General features: G+C 41.8%; 1 protein-coding gene across 1 annotated transcript in view; it reads left to right on the forward strand.

The window, feature by feature from the left end:
* Positions 1–3267: 3267 nt before the first annotated feature.
* Positions 3268–20695, forward strand: part of Ube2u (ubiquitin conjugating enzyme E2 U) — a 76904-nt gene continuing 59476 nt past the window's right edge. The window contains exons 1-5 of the mRNA XM_021201189.1: positions 3268–3363; positions 5654–5735; positions 6829–6921; positions 10111–10208; positions 13568–13688. Coding sequence (XP_021056848.1) covers positions 3268–3363; positions 5654–5735; positions 6829–6921; positions 10111–10208; positions 13568–13688 — 490 coding nt within the window. The remainder of the gene's footprint in view (positions 3364–5653; positions 5736–6828; positions 6922–10110; positions 10209–13567; positions 13689–20695) is intronic.

Below are 20695 nucleotides of genomic sequence, written 5' to 3' on the forward strand. Positions count from 1 at the left end.
AGAGGATAAAAGGAACTAACAGGATACAGGTGATCTGATAGGGGAAATGGGAAGGGTGCTCCTTAGGGAACAGAGAGGGAATAAGTACAGGAGAATAGGGAGGTGGATAAAATAATGACGTGGATGTCTGAAAAGCCACACGGAATTGTACTATTAACTATTCTCTTTTAAAAATTCACAATACAGATGACTTAGTCTAATAACTATACAGACTAAGTAACTTTTCTCATTTGGTCTGAGAGTTAAAGATCACATAACAAAAACTCAGACATGAGAAAACTTCCTTTGACTTGTTAGCTAGGGTTGTCTTAGAGATTCCCAAAACATACAGCCTGTTGGTGTTGACATTGGTTAGCTTCCAGAGGTGAACAGTAAGGCTCTGTCATTGAAGATGCCATGCACATCAGAAATAGAAGTCAGAGACCCCTCGTCTGGAACTAAACTGGATGTCCTTTCCCTGAGTTCTAGTTTTCATGTTACCAGAAGGCACCATGCAAGCTTCCAAAGAAGAAATGCAGCCAATAGTCCTGCCTAGCTATGATGCCTATGAATCATGTTAACAGCCATCATGGTGCCATAATCCTATGGGGTGGGGCATGGAGAGAGGAACAGTGGCATAAATAGTTTGGCAGTGACCAAAAGCTCTCTAATTAGACTTAAGATCCATCCAACAAAAGAGATATCATTTCAGGTATTGGAAACCTAGCTAACTATTCAATGCTAGTGAAGTCATGGCTATTGGAGAATAATTAGTCTACAACCACTAATTTATTAAACCAGTGTGATACTTAATAACTACTTATAAACATTTGTTCCTGTACTTAAAGGTATAATCTTCACCCCTCATTAAGGAAATTTCTCTTTGCAATAGATGGAGACCATAACAGAAAACCACAACCAAAATGAAGAACTGGTGAGCCCACATCCAGTGAATACAGACACACTTGGAGATTGTGTCTCCTAATAACATCAGAAGCTATACTGATAAAGTGCCACCAATATTACCATCAAAATGAAAATTGAACAAGGCAAATACCAATGAATAGGCTGCAGTGGATCCAATGCCTTCTTCTGGCTGTGGGCACTGCACAAATACAGTGCACATACATACACACAGGCACATATGCCAATACATGTAAAATTAATAATAATAATAATAATAATAATAATAATAATAATAATAAACCTAACTATTTAATAGCAGTGCTATGTAAATAAGACTATTTTCAGATTGGCCTCTTCTTGTAAGTTTCCAATTTCAAGTGATTTGTGTGTATGAAGAGCCAGTGCTAATTATTGTAGCAAATTCAGGCACTAGCTATGTCTTTATCAGATGCATACACACAGACATGCACATAGGCATGTATGCACATACATATACTTTCTCTTGCTTGCTCTCATCACCAAAAGCCCCAGTCTTCTCTCCAATCAGAAGCCTTCATAAGCACATCTCCCAGAAGCCAGCAGCTAAGTAAGTTATAAAGCTACGAGGTGCACTGGGTGGCCAGTTAGTAGACCACTGTTCGGATTTAGCAGCACCTTCAATGAAAATGTAAGAACTGATCATCAGAAAATAGGAAGGAAATCTAGATAGAGGGGATGGCTGGAGTCAGGCAGACTGGTACACATGGGGATATGATACAGCATGGTAGTTTTGTATCTGGGGTGCCTCAAATGTGAAGCAGGGTGGGAGAAACGCTAGTACAGAAGTTAGTCAACCTTTAGAATGCTGACGATGGAGGCAAAATGATCTTCAGAGGTAGCTGGGACCCATTCGTAAAGCAGGAACCACGTGCTCCCACACTAGTTTAGATCTATGGCAGGTGATCCTATGAGAGAGGATGGTTTGTGTCTAGACAAGTGACAAGGCTCTTAACTTGAGTAAAGTTTAGTGAGTGTGTGTAAACTCTGAAGAGGAAGAGAGACAGGGTTGCTTTCAGCTATCCAGCCTGGAAAGGGGGTGTCATGGTTTGTATATTCTTGGTCCAGGGAGTGGCCTCATTTGGAGATGTGGCCTTGTTAGAGTAGGTGTGTCACTGTGGGTGTGGGCTTAAGACCCTCATGCTAGTTGTCTGGAAGTCAGTCTTCCACTAGCAGCCTTTGGATGAAGACGTAGAACTCTCAGCTCTGCTTGCGCCATGCCTGCCTGGATACTGCCATGCTCCTGCCTTGATGATAATGGACTGAACCTCTGAACCTATAAGCCAGCCCCAATTAAACGTTGTTTTTTTATAAGACTTGCCTTGGTCATGGTGTCTGTTCACAGCAGTAAAACTGTGACTCTGACTAATATAGAAATTGGTACCAGCATAGTGGGGTATTCCTGGGACAACCTGACCGTGTTTTGGGGAGGACTGTGGAAGGACTTTGGAACTTTGGGCTAGAAGATCCATTCAGTGTTAAGAGCTCTGTGGGATCGAGAGCAATGTGTCTGAATAAACCCTTTCCTCCCCAGTTTGCTTTGTGGATGTTTGTGCAGGAATAGAAACCCTGACTAAGACAGGAGGTAAATAAATTGGGGTAGGAGCCTCCCTAGTTGGGAAGCAGGAATGGTTTTAGCTTTAGAAATTGGAATTCCAACTTCAGAAATTTGGGAGGTTTTTGCAAAAGGCAGTTGGGTGATAGGCTTTGGGTACCAGTCATATATTTTTGTTACCTGACAGTCAAAGATAACGGTTCATGGTGGACAAGCACTAGTGAGAAACTTCTGTGATTTACAGACAAGTCCTGGGGCACAGGGAAGACCCTCTACCCGATTGGTGTCCGGGTGCACTGAGGGGTGGGTGATATCATCCTAAATGCTGACTTCATTGGCCTTCCCCCACAGAAACTGTTCATCGATTGGCTAAGAGGACCAACAATCCTGTAGCTGATTAGAGGACAACCTCGCCCCGCCTCCAGAGGATTGTTGCTTGGCAACCAGTTTACTTTGTCCAGTTGAGCTGACACAGCCTTTACTTGTCAGGTATAAAGAGAACTTGGCAGTGTTGCTTCGGGGTTTGCCTTTTCCTCTTGGCCAGCGAACAACACCGGCATCTCTCAAGTGGTCCCCAAGTTTGTCTTGGGGCGGAGGCTGAGACAACACAGATAGGAAGGACCCCAGTCTTCCTTTGGGAAGTTCCCGTCTGGAGGAGTCAGAGGTAGAAAAGAAAGTCACTGTTAAATCCTAAACTTAGCAGTCATTTGACTGGGGAGTGAGTGACCGTTAACCAGGGGTTAGAGAGTGACCGGAGACCTCAGTCAGGAGCTATGCCCTGAGTAAACCTGATGGGTTCCAAGACAGGTAGCAACCTCACTAGGTACTCCAAAGCTTACATCTTGCTGGAAAGAGACTTCAAGGAGTTACAACACAACGCAAGAAAGGTAAGTACAGCTGCGTGAAGGGGTCTGTTTCATCCAGTGATGCTGTTTAAGAAGCAGGGCAGTCTGTGTTTATTGTGTAAACCATGATTTCATTACACCAACTTTTCAACTACAGTATTCTTTAATAACTACTGTTTCAAAATAATGAAGTAACAATTTTAAGTACACTGTGCAAGGCAATTGCTAGTGAGCTGAAGCCCTGAGTATCAGAGGCTGCCAAGCACAGACTGGCAGGTTCAGGTTGTACTCATGAATACTGTAAACTAAGTCGTGTTTTGTTTTCAAACGTAAAGCTTAGGAAGATTCAGTATAGATGTGTCTCCAGGGCCAGGATCCTCTTCCTCCTCTCCCTTCCCTCCCCCTCTTCTTCCTGCTCTTTCTCCTCCTCCTTCCCTTCCTTCTTTGTTTGGTTTGGTTTGGTTTGGTTTTTCGAGACAGGGTTTCTCTGTATAACTGCCCTGGCTGTCCTGGAATTCTGTTTGTAGATCAGGCTGGCCTTGAACTCAGAGATTCTCCTGCCTCCTGCAACCACCGCCTGACACATTGCATCATTTTCCAATCCTTTGTTTATAATTTTTGTGTTCTACTGCATACTTTTCAGTACTTTCTTTCTTATGTCTTTGCCTTCTAATTTAAATGCGGAAGAAAAATCTACCCTCTGTTCCAATGTTACCTGTGAAGCTATTGGCATTCATTTATGCCACAGACTAATATATGGAAAATGAAAAATGGAGAATGAGGAGAAAGGGAAGTAGCAAAAAGCAAACTTAGAAAACACAGCCATCCATAAAAGAGTGTGTGCAGAGGAGCTAACAATAGCCTTGGTGGTGGTAGTTCATACTACAAGTTCTGTTTTACTCCTACTATAAACACAGTAAAAAAAAAAAAAAACCTCCTCAGAGATGCTTAAGATCAGCTATATAAACATTACAGAAGCTTGACCTCATGCCGAATAACACTTCTGTTCAATCTAGACATTATTGTTCTCTACCATAATAGAATTCAGTGATGGGTTTATATCAGTACAGATAATGCATGCAGACAAATACAGTGCTCACCTTGACAGTCACCGAGCATACGGAGTCACTATGCTGGCTCAGAAAGAATTTGCTGAACTTAAGTACACTCAGCAAAGCTGTGAAGGTTTTCTGTGAAGCTCATTCTCGTCTCTTCATAGAGGCAATACTTGAGTGTAGGAAAGTTAGTTTTTATATACAAGAGTAATCTTGAAATTTTAATTTTATTTTCTTAAATAAGTTTTATGAAGTTCAATATGAAAATTAATTTTTAAAAATCACACATCAAAATTAACCAGATGGAAAGTAAATGCATTCCAATGAGCTTCCCGCAGTCAGAATGGCGTTTGGGACGGACTCTGCAGATCTTCACATTGGAGTTCATACTTTCACTACTAGACATCTTTTTATGCACTTATCCATTGCCAAAACCAAACAAAATCCATATCAGAGTTAGAACTAGAAAAATGACTTGTTTTTATATTCCCTTTCATAACACAAGGAAAAAAAAATCCAACTCATAAACATAGGTAATTGAATTAAGCTTGGAATTTCATAGTGAAAATGTTCTTGCATCATGCCTTCCATGTGACATTTGAATCATCTTCAGAAACCTTCAGGAAACACACATTTTTTCAAATTTCCAGCTATTCTCTGCTTTTCTAATTGGGATAGTAAATGGCCATACCCCCCACACATACTTCATAGACACGTAGCCCAGCCTTCCTTCCCATCCTACCAGTGGCTTCTACTCTTAGGAAATTGCTTATGATTTACGATTATTTCTGTGTTTCCTGACATCTACCTTAAGGCATACAACACCTCCCTATATCAAGAAATGAATTATTAAGAAAAAAGTCAAATTTTGAAATTCAAATTAGGGCCTGAGGGTGTTCAATGCCCCAGTGTAGGAGAATGACAGGGTGGGAGGATAGGAGTGGGTGGATGGGGGAGCACCCTCATAGAGGCAGGGGGAAGGGGGGTGGGATAGGGAGTTTCCAAAGGGGAGACTTGGAAAGGGAAAAATATTTGAAATGTAAATCCAAAAAAAAAATTCCAAGAAAAAAAAAGAAAGAAAAAATAATATACCCAGAAAGATAAACACCTGGATCCTATTTTTAAAAAAAGAAGAAAAAGGAAAGAAAAACACCAAATTTTGAAATTCAGTGTAACCCAATATCTGATTTTTCAAAACTGTGATAGATATTTCAGCCTGTATCAATTAATTAATTAATGTGTTCATTTATGTATATATTTGTTTGTTTATATGGCAGGATATTACCGCTTATCCTGTAAGTGATGATAAGATGAATTGGAAAGCTGAGATTGAAGGTCTTCGCAATTCAGTTTGTGAAGGTTTGTGTTTTTAAAATCAATCTGTCTGACAGAAAGAACAAGAGAGGGAGGGAGAAGGGAAGAGAGAGGAAGAGGGGGAGGAGAGAGACAGAAATAGAGACAGAGACAGAGAGAGAGAGTAGGGATCAAGTAGAGGGCTTCGCTCAAATCCCTAGTGTTACTGAATTTTTAAGAAGCAAGCACAATAAATACATTTATCAAGAATGTCTGCCAACAATCTTCAGGAGATCAGAGAATACCAATCAAAAGCCCTGTTACTTCGCTTTCTACAGGTATTTCCTGGTTTTCCCATTATGATTTCCCCCTAAGCTTCTAGAATCCTCAAGGAAATGGCTCACTATAAAGTTTAGAGTCATGAGTTATTCCAGCTATTTATTTAAAAGAGATCCTTTGTGTGGTGTGGGTGAGACAACCATATAAAGCAACAATGACAATACTACTGATATTGCTATGGATTTCGGAGAGAATGCCAAAGATGGGAGAAGGATCAGCAATCACGCGTGCAGAAATCAGGAAGGCTTTCTAAGGAAGCAACTTTTAAGCTGACCTGTGAGCACTGGCCAAGTTCAAACAAGGAACAACATCCATGCTACAGGTGGATTCTGGGAAGGGTGAGGTCAGCCATTATGGGAGGAGGCAGTGTGAAGGAGACAGAGGTAGTGAATGGACAGAGCGGTGGGGAGATTGAAACTTCGTCCAGTTAGATGGTAAAGGGTCTAGTCCGCAACATAGACTGGTCTATGCATTGTGTAGGAATTTAAGAAAATCATAGGAAAATCTGGTGAGATGGCTCAGCGAAGAGACTTGCTGCCAAGCCTGATGATATGAGGTCCACCCCTGGACCCCAAGTGGTAGGAAGTGAGAACAAACTCTGGCAAGTTAGTTACACACACACACACACACACACACACACACACACACACACACACACACGTGCACACACATGCATGCACATGTGCATTAAACATAAATAATGTAAAAATAAATTTAAAGAAGAAAATGAGACTTAAGGAAAAAATAAGAAAATTATCAATAGGTTTAATCATAGAAAGACCTCCGGTGTTCAATAGCATTGTTCATTTCTATATTACAGGACTTGTTTTCTACCTGGCATTAGAGTTTTCACGAGAGTACAACTCTGTTCCTCCAGTTGTGAAATTTATAACAATTCCTTTTCATCCAAATGGTAAGAACTAAGTGAGACCCTTCCTATTTTGACTATGTTGACTTTGTCTATGCAATCCTGTGTGTGTGTGTGTGTGTGTGTGTGTGTGTGTGTGTGTGTGTGTGTATAAAATAACCATGTTCTTTCCCTGTTAGCAACTTAAAGTAAGAATACTCACTGGGGAAAACTTTAAAAGGCAGAAAAACTGGCAATCTCTTTGAATCCTAATAGTTACTAAGACCATTTTCAATATTTTACTGAATCCACTCTCATTTTCCTACATAGTTGAGATGTAATTTTGAATCTAGCTTTACTTTAACTGGCCTGGTCTTTTGCCTGCATTTAATTTTTTGTTGTTGTTGTTTTCAATTACATATGTATATGAAGGGGGTGTCTGTGCACATGAGTGTGGTGCCCGTGGAGACCAGAAGAGGGGTTTGCATGCCCTGGATCTGGAGGTACATGCAGTTATGAATGACTCTGTGAGTGCTGGGAACCAGACTCAGCAATGCTCTTAAGTGGGGAGCCCATCTCCCTGGCATCTTTCCTGCATTTGTATGCATTCTGGGAAAGATCGTTTCAAATAGCTGAATAATACACATAACCATGCATCATTTATTATTTTAGTTGAATGTAATTTTTCACTTTATAAAAATGATACACCAGCCAACTTAACCTTTGAGAGTGAAAATGTGTTAGCTTGCTGTGTTGGATTACTTATGCATGAAACAGTTTTCCTGAAGCACTGTACTGTTTTTAATTGAATTCTAAGGAAGGTGACCATGTAATGTAGCTCTTTGTGGGTTTGTATGTTAGTCATTCCATGAAACTACTGAAGACCATGGCATTTAAATTACATAAACTGTTTTCTAAAACCTCTGTAGCTATACACATTATAAACAAACTAAAAAATAACAACACTGCATTCTGCAAACTTGGGGAACACTTATGGTACACAAGACATACTATCTGTACCCCATTAAAAAAAACTCTCGTGAACTAGCAGAAAATGGCATGAAATCTACCAGCAAACACCAGATATAGAAAACACAACAAAACAATCACATTATGAAAAAAATAGATGCAAATCAAATCACAAAATATGATTTATCACTACTGTTTACAAAATGTTAAAAGACATTAAAACTCAATTTTAGTAGGCTTGGGCAGACATTATTCCTTGACATAATGGTGACTTGTTAGGGAAGTGATTTGACAATTTCTAATCAGCTATAACATGCATATATCCCTATGGGCTAAAACTCCAGGTTTATAGATTATTCATAGTCTATACATAGTAGCACAATGGTGTGATATATTGAAGGATGCTTGTTCCCAGTACACTTAACCCATAGCCTGTTGCAGCCTCCCCTATACACTTCAAATCATCTCTGAATTACTTAACACTGAAAATGCTGTGTGTATGGTTAGCGTGACATATTGTTTCAAAAATAGTGACAAGGAAAAGCCTATACAAGTCAGTATGAATGAATATTTTTGATCCTTGATTGAATCCGTGGATTCCGAGCCTATATATACAGGGAACACACTATAATCACACTATCTGTTGACATGAGAATTTTTTTTACATAGGAGACTATTAAGTGAAACTTCCTTCATACTTCATCTTTCCCCTACATAGAAAAAGGAAGACCCACGACATCTGGACCTTCTTGGTCACTGTAGTGTCCCTAGAACCATCATTGCTTGGCACATAGTAGGTGCTTACATCTCTTTTAAATAAACATATCTGGAGGCCCAGCATTGCTGACTGGCCTGACGATCCCCAAAACCCACACAGTAGGACGAGACATCCAACTCCCACAAGCTGTCCTCTGACTCTGACCATGCATCGCACACACATACACACACCAGTGAGTGAGTGTAAAGTAAATGTTAATAAATAAATACATCTGGAAATATGTTATGAATTTATTCTAGATGAAAAAAACACCTTGAAAACAAAAGGTAAAAATATCATTTTATGTGATAAGCACGTGAGCACTATAAGTATTTATACAGATGGAAGTCATAGATCAACGTGACATGAGTAGAATTATTAGGCAGGGAACATTCATATTTTACTTTATATTGTCTTGTATACTTTTTTCTCTCAAGCATTATTTCTGTAATGAAAATGTAGTTTTGAAGATGGCTTGTGCGAGCAACAGGACCTGACTTTGTCTCCTGAGCACCCATGTAAAGCTCCATCCACAGTAACACATGCACATTACCCCAACTCCATCCACAGTTACACATGCATATTACCCCACCTCCATCCACAGTTACACATGCATATTACCCCAGCTCCATCCACAGTTACACATGTATATTACCCCAGCTCCATCCACAGTTACACATGCATATTACCCCAGCTCCATCCACAGTTACACATGCATATTACCCCAGCTCCATCCACAGTTACACATGCATATTACCCCAGCTCCATCCGCAGTTACACATGCATATTACCCCAGCTCCATCCACAGTAACACATGCATATTACCCCAGATCCATCCAGTTACACATGCATATTACCCCATCTCCATCCACAGTTACACATGCATATTACNCCATCTCCATCCACAGTTACACATGCATATTACCCCAGCTCCATCCACAGCTACACATGCACATTACCCCAGCTCCATCCACAGTTGTTACACATGCATATTACACCTTCTCCACCCATAGTTATACATGCATATTACCCCAGCTCCATCCACAGTTACACATGCATATTACACCAGCACTGTGTGGGCTCCCGGCAAGAGACTTGCTGAGGCTTGCTGGTCACCAGCCAACCACCAGGTTCAACCAGAGACGCTTCCTCAGAGAAGTAAGATGAAGACAGATAGGACAGGATTCTTGGCCTCCTTCTCTGACTTCTTGGCAGTCACAGGCATGCACACCCATAGGCGCGCGCGTGCGCGCGCACACGCACACACACACACACACACGTACATTTGAATCACACACATACACACAGGCCTCAAAAAAACCCTCTAAATTTGAAATTTATCCTATGAAATTACTACATAGGAGTCTATAAGTTAAACACAAAAGCTGGTAGATCCTGATTATCCATCCAGTGTTTACCAAGAAATAGAAGAGAAAGAAAGAAGAGTAGAAGCACCACTTTTCTTGATGATGTCATTGTGATGCTTTTTACATTTTAAATGATACTATTAATATATTATTTTAATACAGTAGACCCATATACCGGTAAACCCAGTATAGACTTTTTGGACAACCCTGACAAGTGGAACACGAGTTATACAGTACTCAGCATCTTACTTGATCTACAGGTAAGAATACAGCTATTGCAGTGATGCATGCTCCTGTGGGCATGTATGTGTGTGCAAGTCTCTTTAATATGGAGGGGGGGTGCTCACCATGTAGTCCCAGGCTGGTTTTGAACTCATGATTCTGCTGCCTCCCAGTCCTGGGAGCTGGAATTACAGACATGTACTTCCATGCCTGACTTAATGCTTTAACATATCTAATTCTCTCACTTGTCACATAAGGTTATCATGTACAGAGCATATTTAAATGCTCAAAGGACTGGGGCAAGCTGTGTCAATCAAAATTTCTTCATCAGAAACTAGAGAGTGGATCTTTAGCTGCAGACTTATTTTGAAGTTGATAGTTAAAGCCCTTCACAACCAAAGAATACACATTTTATAAAAAGTGGGGGAGCATGGAGATATTTTCAATTGTGGACAGTCAGGCTTCATTTCAGCTTCAAACACTGAACATGGCTCCCTGTGAGTATTTCATAATTCTCTAGCCTCCCCGCCTCATAGGTGAGCCACTGGCTACACCTTCACATATTCAGCTTTCTTCTGTGTTTCAGACAGTGCTAGCAGCTCTCTCTCTCTTGTAAGTTCATATCAAAGCTGACGAATGATGAAACCAAACGTATTCTCTCGTCATGTCAATGTCTGGTTCCCAAATGTCATAGTCACCAAGGGACCCACATCCTTAGAAGCATATACCTCCACCATAAGTTAGACCCTCACACATCAGTTAATGAGAAAATACAAAATAACATTTGCCAGGCATTCCTTGGTAACTAAGATCCCTCCCAGCGCCAGAGACCAGGAGCTTGCCCAGGAAAAGAAGTTTCATCTGCTTTCCACCCACTTCAAAAGGTATAGTGGGATCCACACTGAATTCTTATTTAGGCAATTATTATGATCATGAAAATGTAGCTTGAATGTGATTCCCAAAGAGAAAACTCCAGTAATAACAAAGAATTCTTATCGGTTTTGAAATGTCGAATGTCAAATGATTACTTTCATTAGTGAAAGCCTGCTATAATTTCCATAATTTTTGTTTTGTTTTTGTTTATGGTTTTCTGTGTGTGTTTATTGCTTACTGTGTGTATGTACTACAGTGTGTGTGTGTGTGTGGAGGGCAAAAGACAACTTGCTGGAAAAGTTTCTTTCCCTTCACCATGTGGGCCTGGGCCTTTCACCAAGTAGTGAAGCTTGGCAGCAGGCGCCTTTACCCATGAACCTTCTCTGCTGCCCTATTTCTTTTGTTTTTTTTTTTGTTTGTTTGTTTGTTTTGAGGTAGGGTCTCACTCTGGCCTCCAGTTCACCATTGCCTGCTTCCATCTCCTGAAGAGTGACTATGTGCCACCACACATGACATTTTCATGATTTCCACTTTTAACTTTCTTACATTTGTCTCTATTTAGGGGTGGCAGGCTATGAAACACATGTGGAGGTCAGAGAACAACTTGGGGGAGTCGGTGCTCCTTCCACAATGTGGGTTCTAGGGGTCGAACTTAGGTAGCTGGGCTTGGTAGCAAGCGCCCTTACCCACTGAACAATCTCTGCTTGCTACCTGACTGCTTGCATAACTTTTAAGTCACGCTTGCTCATTTTGCCTCACATCTACATTTAAGTGTTATAGCGGCATCCTCATCCATTTCTCTGTTGCTCTGATAAACATTAACCAAAATTCACACAGAGATGAAAGGGTTTCTTTGACTTACATTTTCTGATCACAGTCCGTCACTGAGGAAAGCCACGGCAGGAACTCAAGGCGGAAACCTGGAATCAGGGGCTGAAGCAGAGGCCATGGAAGAGCGCTTGTTCCTCGTGGCTTGCTCACCTTGATACAGCTCAGAAGCACCTGCCCAGAGGTGATGCTATCTATGACAGACTGGGCCTCCCACATCCATCATTAATCAAGAAAATGCACCACAGGCTCACTCACAGGCTCGCCCACAGGCTCACCTACAGGAGAAACTAATGGAGGCAGTTCCTCAATTGAGGTTCCCTTTTCCCAGATGGCTCCACTTTGGGTCAAGTTGACTAACAAAACCAAATGGCACAAGTAGCAATGAGTGAAGAGATTTTATTAGCCTGCATATTATAGCATGCAATGTTCAAAATATTAAATTATTAAATATATATTTGCAGTTTAGGGTAAAGCAAAAAAAATTTGAGGTTATCAATAAACAAATACAGTCTAGCAAAACAATTTTGGTCACCACCGTTCTCTGTTTGGCCCAGGTGCATGGATTCTGTGGTATGTGGAATTATCAAGAGTTTCCCCTAAGACACTAACCTATGCACTGCTGTGAATGGAATATGTATAGATTTTTGGTTATCAGTGAGATAACCTTAAGTGAAGAAGGTTAGTTTATACTGTGCAAAGTGTTCACGGTCTCATAGCATTAGAAGGGAGAAAAGTAAAAACAGATGAAAGGAAGTGACCAAAGGAGAAGTCAGATTTCAAGCTCAAGGAGGTCTTCTCATACCATGACTGGCTCTGAGACGCTGAACATCAAAGGCAACTGAAGATACCTCTGTAGGGGCAGAGGGTGGCACACAGCTAAGATTCTGAACAGTAATGAGATCCTGAATGCTATGGCTACACAGAATTAAATTCAGCCACCCTCATGCTTGGAAGAACATGGAAGGTTCTTCTCACAGGATCCTGGCCTGGAGATTCTAATCTGGAAACCAGTCCTGCACCCTGGATTTTCCACCTAAATATACAGAGATTATAAGATTGTATCTTCTAAGATGATAATTTGTGGTAGTGACAACAATCATATAAAATTACTACTGATCGTAAATTAGTCAATTAATGACCTAAAAGGGGTATGATCATGTGTGTAAGCTCCAGTATATGTGTGTTTAGCCATGATCTAATGGCCTCCTGTTAGTATGTAACGGGAGTTTTTTCCAATGCTTTACATAAAAATCCACTTTAAATTTATGTGATAGGAATGAATGTTATAGTAAAAAAAAAAAAAATCTTTTGCTTTGATTCCAGCGTTTCATGAATACACAGCATAAAACCAAGGTAGAGTGATTTTTCCTAAGGACATTTGCTGCTTCTTTTGTTTATTTGTTGGGTGTTTGTTTGCTTGCTTTTTCAAGACAGGGTTTCTCTGTGTAACTCTGGCTGTCCTGCAAGTCACTCTGGAGGCTTGCCTTGAACTCAGAGATCCACCTGCCTCTGCATCCCAAGTGTTGGGAACAAAGGCGTGCGCCACCACCATCCAGCTGTTCTATGTTTTGTATCAGCACAATACCCATCTCCAGGGCTGTACATAGTAGGCACTTGCTATGTTTGTTGGGTTTATATGCATTGATTTCCAAGAAAATTTTATTTTAAACCTGTTTGCTGTGTTTTCTTTTAGATGTTGCTTTCTTACCCTGACCTAAAAAATCCAGTGAACTTTGAGGCAGCCCAACTGTTGATTAGAGATGAGTCTACGTATAAATTAGTAATTCGTGAACTTTTGCCGCCAGCATCACCAAGTAAGAATGGCTTCCACACCTTTCCTTGGCAATTGGCATCTACACATGAAACATTTAAAGTCAATAAATGATTGAGCAAATGAGTGACATGTAATAGATATTTTAATATTTCCTGTACCCATTTTCAGTAATGAGATGACACTAAATTGTCTCTCTGATAGCTGTTCATCAAACCAATCAGCGTGATCCCTTTGTTTTTAAATTTTATTTATTTCTAGTGTGTGGCTTGCATGAGTGGGCAGGCACAGTACATGTGTAGAGATGAGAGGAACACTTGAAGGAGTCAGTTCTCCTTCCACTGAAATTCAGCTCATGTCATCAGGCCATCGTGTGTGTGTGTGTGTGTGTGTGTGTGTGTGTGTGTGTGTGTGTGCGCGCGTACACGCGCGTGCACGTGTAGCAGTGTAAGCATGTGAATGTAGATACCAAATGTTGACTCTGTGTATGGTCCTCAGTTACTCTCCACCTTTTGTATCAAATGGCTTTGCCTGTGGAGCCATCTTGCCTGCTCAGTGTGTTCCTTTTTACAAGATCACCAGTGATCTTAAACCCAGTGTATTTACATGCTATGGTCATGTAAGTGGTAGAGATGGATAATATTTATTAACCTTCATCTGCCCATTATCCTACAGCATCTAACTTTAATTCTCACATCTGTAATGAATGCTTCCCAGACTCTATTTGGAGTACCCCAGATGTTGCTGACCGTGGTCTCCTTTCCTCTTGTTTAACAAAATATTCAGCATTTTCTTCCTGGGCATTTCTTTCCCAAATAGTCTTTGTAATATCCTGTGGGAAGGACACTGGAAGCCATCCAGTCTTCTACTTAGTTATTGATATCCTTGGGACCCTGCCAGCATCCTCCACTCTTTGTGCCGGCTCCTTCCACCTTCATTTGCCTTGGTTGTGTCTCCAGCCAGCAGAGCCCAGAGGGCTTTCCCACAGGCAAGCGTGAGACATAATTCTTTCTTACCTCTCCTGCCCCTCCTAGAATCAGGCAGCAACCTTGCAATCTTTAGTACACTCGCCTCTCCAACCAGCAGACTGATCACTTTGCAAACTTCTCTCATATTTTCATCTGCTCCACTCTCACGTTCCTTATAAGACTTCACACTTCCCAGTCCATTCAGAAGGCTTGTAAAAAGCTTGTACCATCATGGCCAAGTTCAAATTAAGTAGTATTAATTAGAGGTCTCCTCCAATATCTGCACAGATATGTATTCTTTTTTTCTCAGAGTTCTTCCAGCTTTGGCTGACACATTTGAAGTTGATTCATGCGCAGAGGAATAGCATAGCTTCACTCTTGGCAGAAGTATTCACTTTGGACCTAGAAGTACTCTGTACCATCCTGATTCATTCTCTAGAATAGCACTGGCTCTCAGTAAATATCTATAAGATGAATGAAGAGCATATAGCACTTAAACTAGTACACCCTCATTACAAAGAAATACTCTATGTTGAAGTTATAGCCATATGCTAGTGAATGGGTTTAAAGAATTCCCTACAATAAGTGACTCTATACAATAGATTCGAAATTTGCTCTGCTGTGGGATAAACTTGGAATCAAAGCTAAATATTGTGACACATACTTACCATTCCAGTACTGGGGAAGCAAAGACCAAAAGATACTGAGTTCAAGCCTAGCCTTGGCTATCCAGCAAGATCTTGACTCAAATAAAAAGAAAAAAAAAAAAAAACAAGAACAGTGGCTGTCTTACTTTCCCCATTTCGGTGATTAAAATAGTCTCACAAATGCAACTTAAGGAAGAAAGAGCTTATTCTGGATTATAGCTGGAGGTTACAGTCCATTGTGGTGAGGAAGCCATAGGGACAGAAGCATCAGGCAGCTGGTCACGTTGTTTGTACAGTCAAGAAGCAGAGAGCAATGACTGCTGGTCCTCAGCTAGCTCTCTCCTTTGTATGCAGTCTAGGATGCCCCGCCCCCCCCAGAGAATGGTACCGCCCACAGAGGATGACTTCATTCACATCAACTATCCCAATCAAGAGAATACCACACAGGCACGCCCACAGGTCCATCTTCCAGGTGATTCAAGATCTCAATTTGACAATAGAGATTAACCATTGCAGCTCTGCCCCCTGTTAATAGAAGACCAATTACAATGCCTTAAACCAGTACCTTCCACCTCTTGACCCTAACCTCTCATGTTCATCTCATGAAGCAAAACACAATCCAAGTTCAAAAGTCCCATAGTCACTAGCAATCCCACTGATTTAAAAGTCCAAAGTTCTCACTTCATCTGAGACTCAAGAAAAACACTCAGCTGTTAACACCTATAAAATAAAAACAAGTTTAATACTTCTAATATACAATGGTGCAGAATAAGCATGCATATTCCAAAATAGAAGAATAGGGGCATTACAAGGAATGATCAAACCAAATCAATGCATAAATCCAGTACAACAAACACCAAAATCCTGTACCTCTATGTCTAGTAACTGGAGTTTGTGATTGTATCACCTGGGCTTCAAATGCCAGCTCTGGGCTTTATGTACCCCCGGATGCCTGTAGCATATACAGAATCTCTCATACCAGCACCATTCTGTACCAGTAGCTTGCTTTTGTAGATATCCCATGGTCCTAACATCCCCATCATCCTGACATCTCCCTTGTAACTTAGGCTCCACCTTTAATGCCCACTTCAGGGCATGTTTGCAGTGTCTCCAACCCTTCCCTACTGTCTTGCTTTATACACTGCCTGAAACTATGGATCAGGATTTTGTGTCCCTCAATCTTGCATCTCTCATGCTAGTACCACATAGAGCAGGGAACCGCTTTGGTTTAGGCCTTCTTCCTTTAGATGAATTTGGATCCTCACAAGGCTCAGCCTTGGGACATCTCTTCCACTGTCTCAGTGAAACAGAAGCTGCTTCCAGTGGTGCCCATCTCTAAACAATGACAGTTGTTCTCTCAGCACCAGCCTAAATGCTCGCCTGTCTTGAAATTTCCCATCAAACAAATTAGTCCATTAACTTTAAATTCAACTTCCCTCAAGTTTTCAGGACACAGCAGAATGAATCCAGATTCTAGGTCAAAATATCAGAAGAATGGTCCATCCCAGTTCCCAATGGCGTCCTTTTTCCCTTCTGATACCTCACAGGCTGGGCCTGCACTGTCCACGTGTCTCTGGTCAGTCTTGTCTTTCAAGTTCCCATCAGAATAGTTCATTTAAACTCTGCTTCCAGGATCAAAGAGCTTTTCTGGCCCAAAGCTCCAAACAGTCACGTTTCTCCCTTAAATTAGTTCCAAAAACCTAAGAACAATATGGTCAGGATTCTCACAGCAAAGGCCCCACTTATCAGCACCAACTTTATGTATTATTTATTGTTCCTATTGCTGTAACAAAGTACTCTGGCTATGAGGCCCCCAACACACATATAGTAGAGGACTTCCAGGTCTGTGTTCATTCAGAGATGATGCACCTAACCCTCAAGAGACTGAAGGCCCCAAGGAGTTTAGAGGTCAGGTGGAGTGGGGGGTGGGGACATCCACATGGTGATGGGGTGGGGTGGGGAAGAGAGGTGGGATGTGGAGCAGTCAGAGGGTGGATGGAGAGGGGCAGAGAATGTGGAGTGTAAAAAAAAAATGAATTACAAATAAGATTAAATTAATAAAAAGAAAAAAGAAAGGGTTTACTCTGACTCCATATGAGGTTATCACCAGCCACAGTCAAGGGGCAGAGAGCAATGAATTCTGGTGCTCAGCTCACTTTCTGCAGTTTATCCGACAGGACAAAAACCCCAGCTATAGTGCTAATCAGTGAGTGAGTCTCTCTCCACCTCGGTTAACCTGAGGCCCATCTCTGGGGTGATTCTAGAACTCTTCAAGCTGACAATTGAGACTGGCGATCACCCTGACCCTGAAGTCAGTCTCCCTTTGCTCTTCATGGGTAGACAGCATCCTTACAATTGTCCAACTACCAACACACCATGCAGAAAAGTCAGTCAAATCACCCAACATCCAGCAAACGAGCAATGCACCAAACAGGTTTTCACTAGTTGTCACTATTTTATATGCATGCGTTAGTGAACTGTGTAGAAATCTAAGCCGGTTGGTGTGCATCAGCTGACTTGCTGTCTTGGCTGTTCTGGGAGTAAAGTCTAGGACCACCGAAAAGGAATACGTTTCTGAGGTTGGTAGGGGAAGAGTGTGCTGATTTGGAGGCAGCAGCTGCCTCCATACACCAAAAGGAGGAAATGGCAGGAAGCTTGCTCAGCTCTATTTTAAACAGAAGTATGTCTATGTGATCTTGTGTGAAAACTATATCCAGCGCGAACTGCTTGTTAACACTTACAAAAGGGCCCTGTAAAGATTGTAAAATTCCTCACTTTCATATTATACATTTAAAATATTACTAAAGAGATCCAGGAAAGTCATAGGAAGAATTATCGTCATATTTTAGACAATACAATCTCAGTCAATCCATGAGGAGCATGAGGCGGCTCATTTTCCTGTCTCTGGAGGCATTAACTTCAGCTTAGAGCTATGTCCTCAGTGTCCAGTATAGTAGCTGAATGAGTGAATGAAAAGACAGACATTCCCACAAACTTAGATCCAGATCTTACTTCATAGTTTACTTAGTGTTTTCAAGTGATTTAAACATCTTGTCTTCATCGCCTCATCCTTGGGCAGGTATCCAAGGATGGAGGGACTAGTTGAAGCCCACATAGCACCAGAGAATCCACACAGGCCTTCCCGGTCTATCCTGCTTCCAAGTTTAATGGAGTGAATGCAATCACTTGCTTAGGGTCAACTCATCATAAGAATGTGCACGTGTAAAATGGAAGACCAATGTGATAGCCAAATTCAATTCAATGAAGGGGTCCCTGGGGGAACTAGTTACTTAATATAAACCAACAGTAGGGCATGTGCTTCTACCAAATGTGTGTTCAGAGCTTTACCCTCTCCTAGTGGAGGGCCCTCGTTTGAAATAGCTGTGTGCTCCACGTGGACCATTACATTTCCTGTGGCTAAAACTCTGCTTTGCTAATGAAAGCTCAAAGGCAGCGGTGAAAGCACACTTCAGACATTTGAAGAGATGTCCTGCAAAAGAAAGATTTCTTCTGTGTGGCTCCAGAAAACTGTGGTCCCGATGCTCACAGTCAATCAACCGCCCTAGGCCAAGAGACAGAAACCACTTAAGTCCAATAGTTACAGGCTTGGCCCTACCTTGTATCAGAATGTATCTTGACTATATTGGAGATGTTTTTCTCAACCATCAGTGTCTGGAATTAGTTTATCCTAACCTTCAGCCTGCCCTGTAATATGTAGATATACAAATGTTGTTCATTCTCCAAACTCTCCCAAATGACTTCAGTGTTTGTCCAGTTTACACAGTGACCCAAGCTCTGAGCTCAAGCTTGTTTGCTAGTGACACAGTGACTTTTTCATGCCCTAGTAGGCTCCTGTCCTTATAGCAATCTCCCTTATCTAGAGTGTTAACACACTCCCAGGCTGCCTGGCACCATCCTGGAAGCACTGTTCCTAGTGACCCCTTTTACTTGCAGTGCACCAGTTTGGACAATGAATTATCTATAAGTAGCTGACCATCCCTAGAAGCAAATGCTGCTGAATTTGTATCCTTAAGAGGTAGACAGCATCCCACAAGTCCTAAATAGCTGAGAATGAGGAGCCAGCTCTCTAACTCAAGTTGCTTTTTAAAGGGATGGATGAGACCAGTTGGCCATTTATTAAACTCCCCATCAAAATCATGTTCTTTTATGACCACCAGTGTGGCTTTAGTAGCATTAAATGGTCATTTTCAATTGTTAGCAAAGAGCCTTGTTTCCTGGTTAAGGCAGAAATTGGACAAGAAGCCATTCAAACCTTCCAAATTACACTTGTTAGATATGAAATTTTGGAGAAAGAAAGGTGCTGTCTCCCATCATGGCACATCAAGTCTCTTCAGGGTTAGGCACATCCTCTCCCGCTGAGGCCAGACAAGGCAGTCCAATTGGGGAATGGATTTCACACAGGAAACAGCTTTAGGGACAGCCCCCCCCCCCACACACACACACACACACACACACACACTCCAGTTTGGGGGGGGACTCACATGGAGACTTGAGCTGCACATCTGCTACATATGTGCAGGGCAGCTAGGTCCAGCCCATGTATGTTCTTTGGTTATTGGCTCAGTCTCTGCAAGCCCTCAACAGTCCAGGTTAGTTGACTCTGTTGATCTTCCTGTGGAGTTCCTGTCCACTTCAGGGCTTTCAATCCTTTCCCAACTGTTTCCTAAGAGTCCCCAAGTTCCATTCAGTGTTTGGCTGTGAGTCTCTGCATTTGTTTCAGTCGGTTGATGGGTGGAGCCTCTCAGTGGACAGCCATGCTGGGCTTCTGTCTACAGCATAACAGAGTATCATTAATAGGGTCAGGGATTGGTGCTTGCCCATGGGTGAGTCTCAAGTTGGGCCAGTTATTGGTTGGCCACTCCTTCAGTCTCTGCTCCATCTTTGTCCCTGCATTTCTTTTAGACAGGACAAATTTGGGGTTGAAAGTTTTGTGAGTGGGTTGGTGTCACTATACCTCCACTGGAGGTCATGCCTGCCTACAACAGGTGTTCTCTTCAGATTTCATATCCCCACTGCTAAGAGTCTTACATTAGGTCACTCACACTGACTCCTGGGAGTCTCCCCCATTATAGGTCTCTGGCACAGCCAAAAGATTCCCTCTTACCACACACACACACACACACACACACACACACACACACACATCAGGCAGCTACAGATTTCTATTCATTCTCCTGGCACTCTCCTGTCTCTCCCTACCCCTGGTCCTGCCTCCCCACTTCCCTCTCCATCCCCTCTCCCACCCAGTTGCCTCCCTCTGCCTTCTATGAGTATTTTATTCCCTCTTATAAGTAACATTCCAGCTTCGTCCCTTGTGCCTTCCTTCTTGTTTAGCTTCTTTGGGTCTGTGGAGTGTAGCATGGCTATCCTGTACTTTATGGCTAATATCCATTTATAAGTGAGTATATACTATG

This window comes from Mus pahari, chromosome 6, assembly GCF_900095145.1.
Source record: "Mus pahari chromosome 6, PAHARI_EIJ_v1.1, whole genome shotgun sequence".
NCBI lineage: Eukaryota > Metazoa > Chordata > Mammalia > Rodentia > Muridae > Mus > Mus pahari.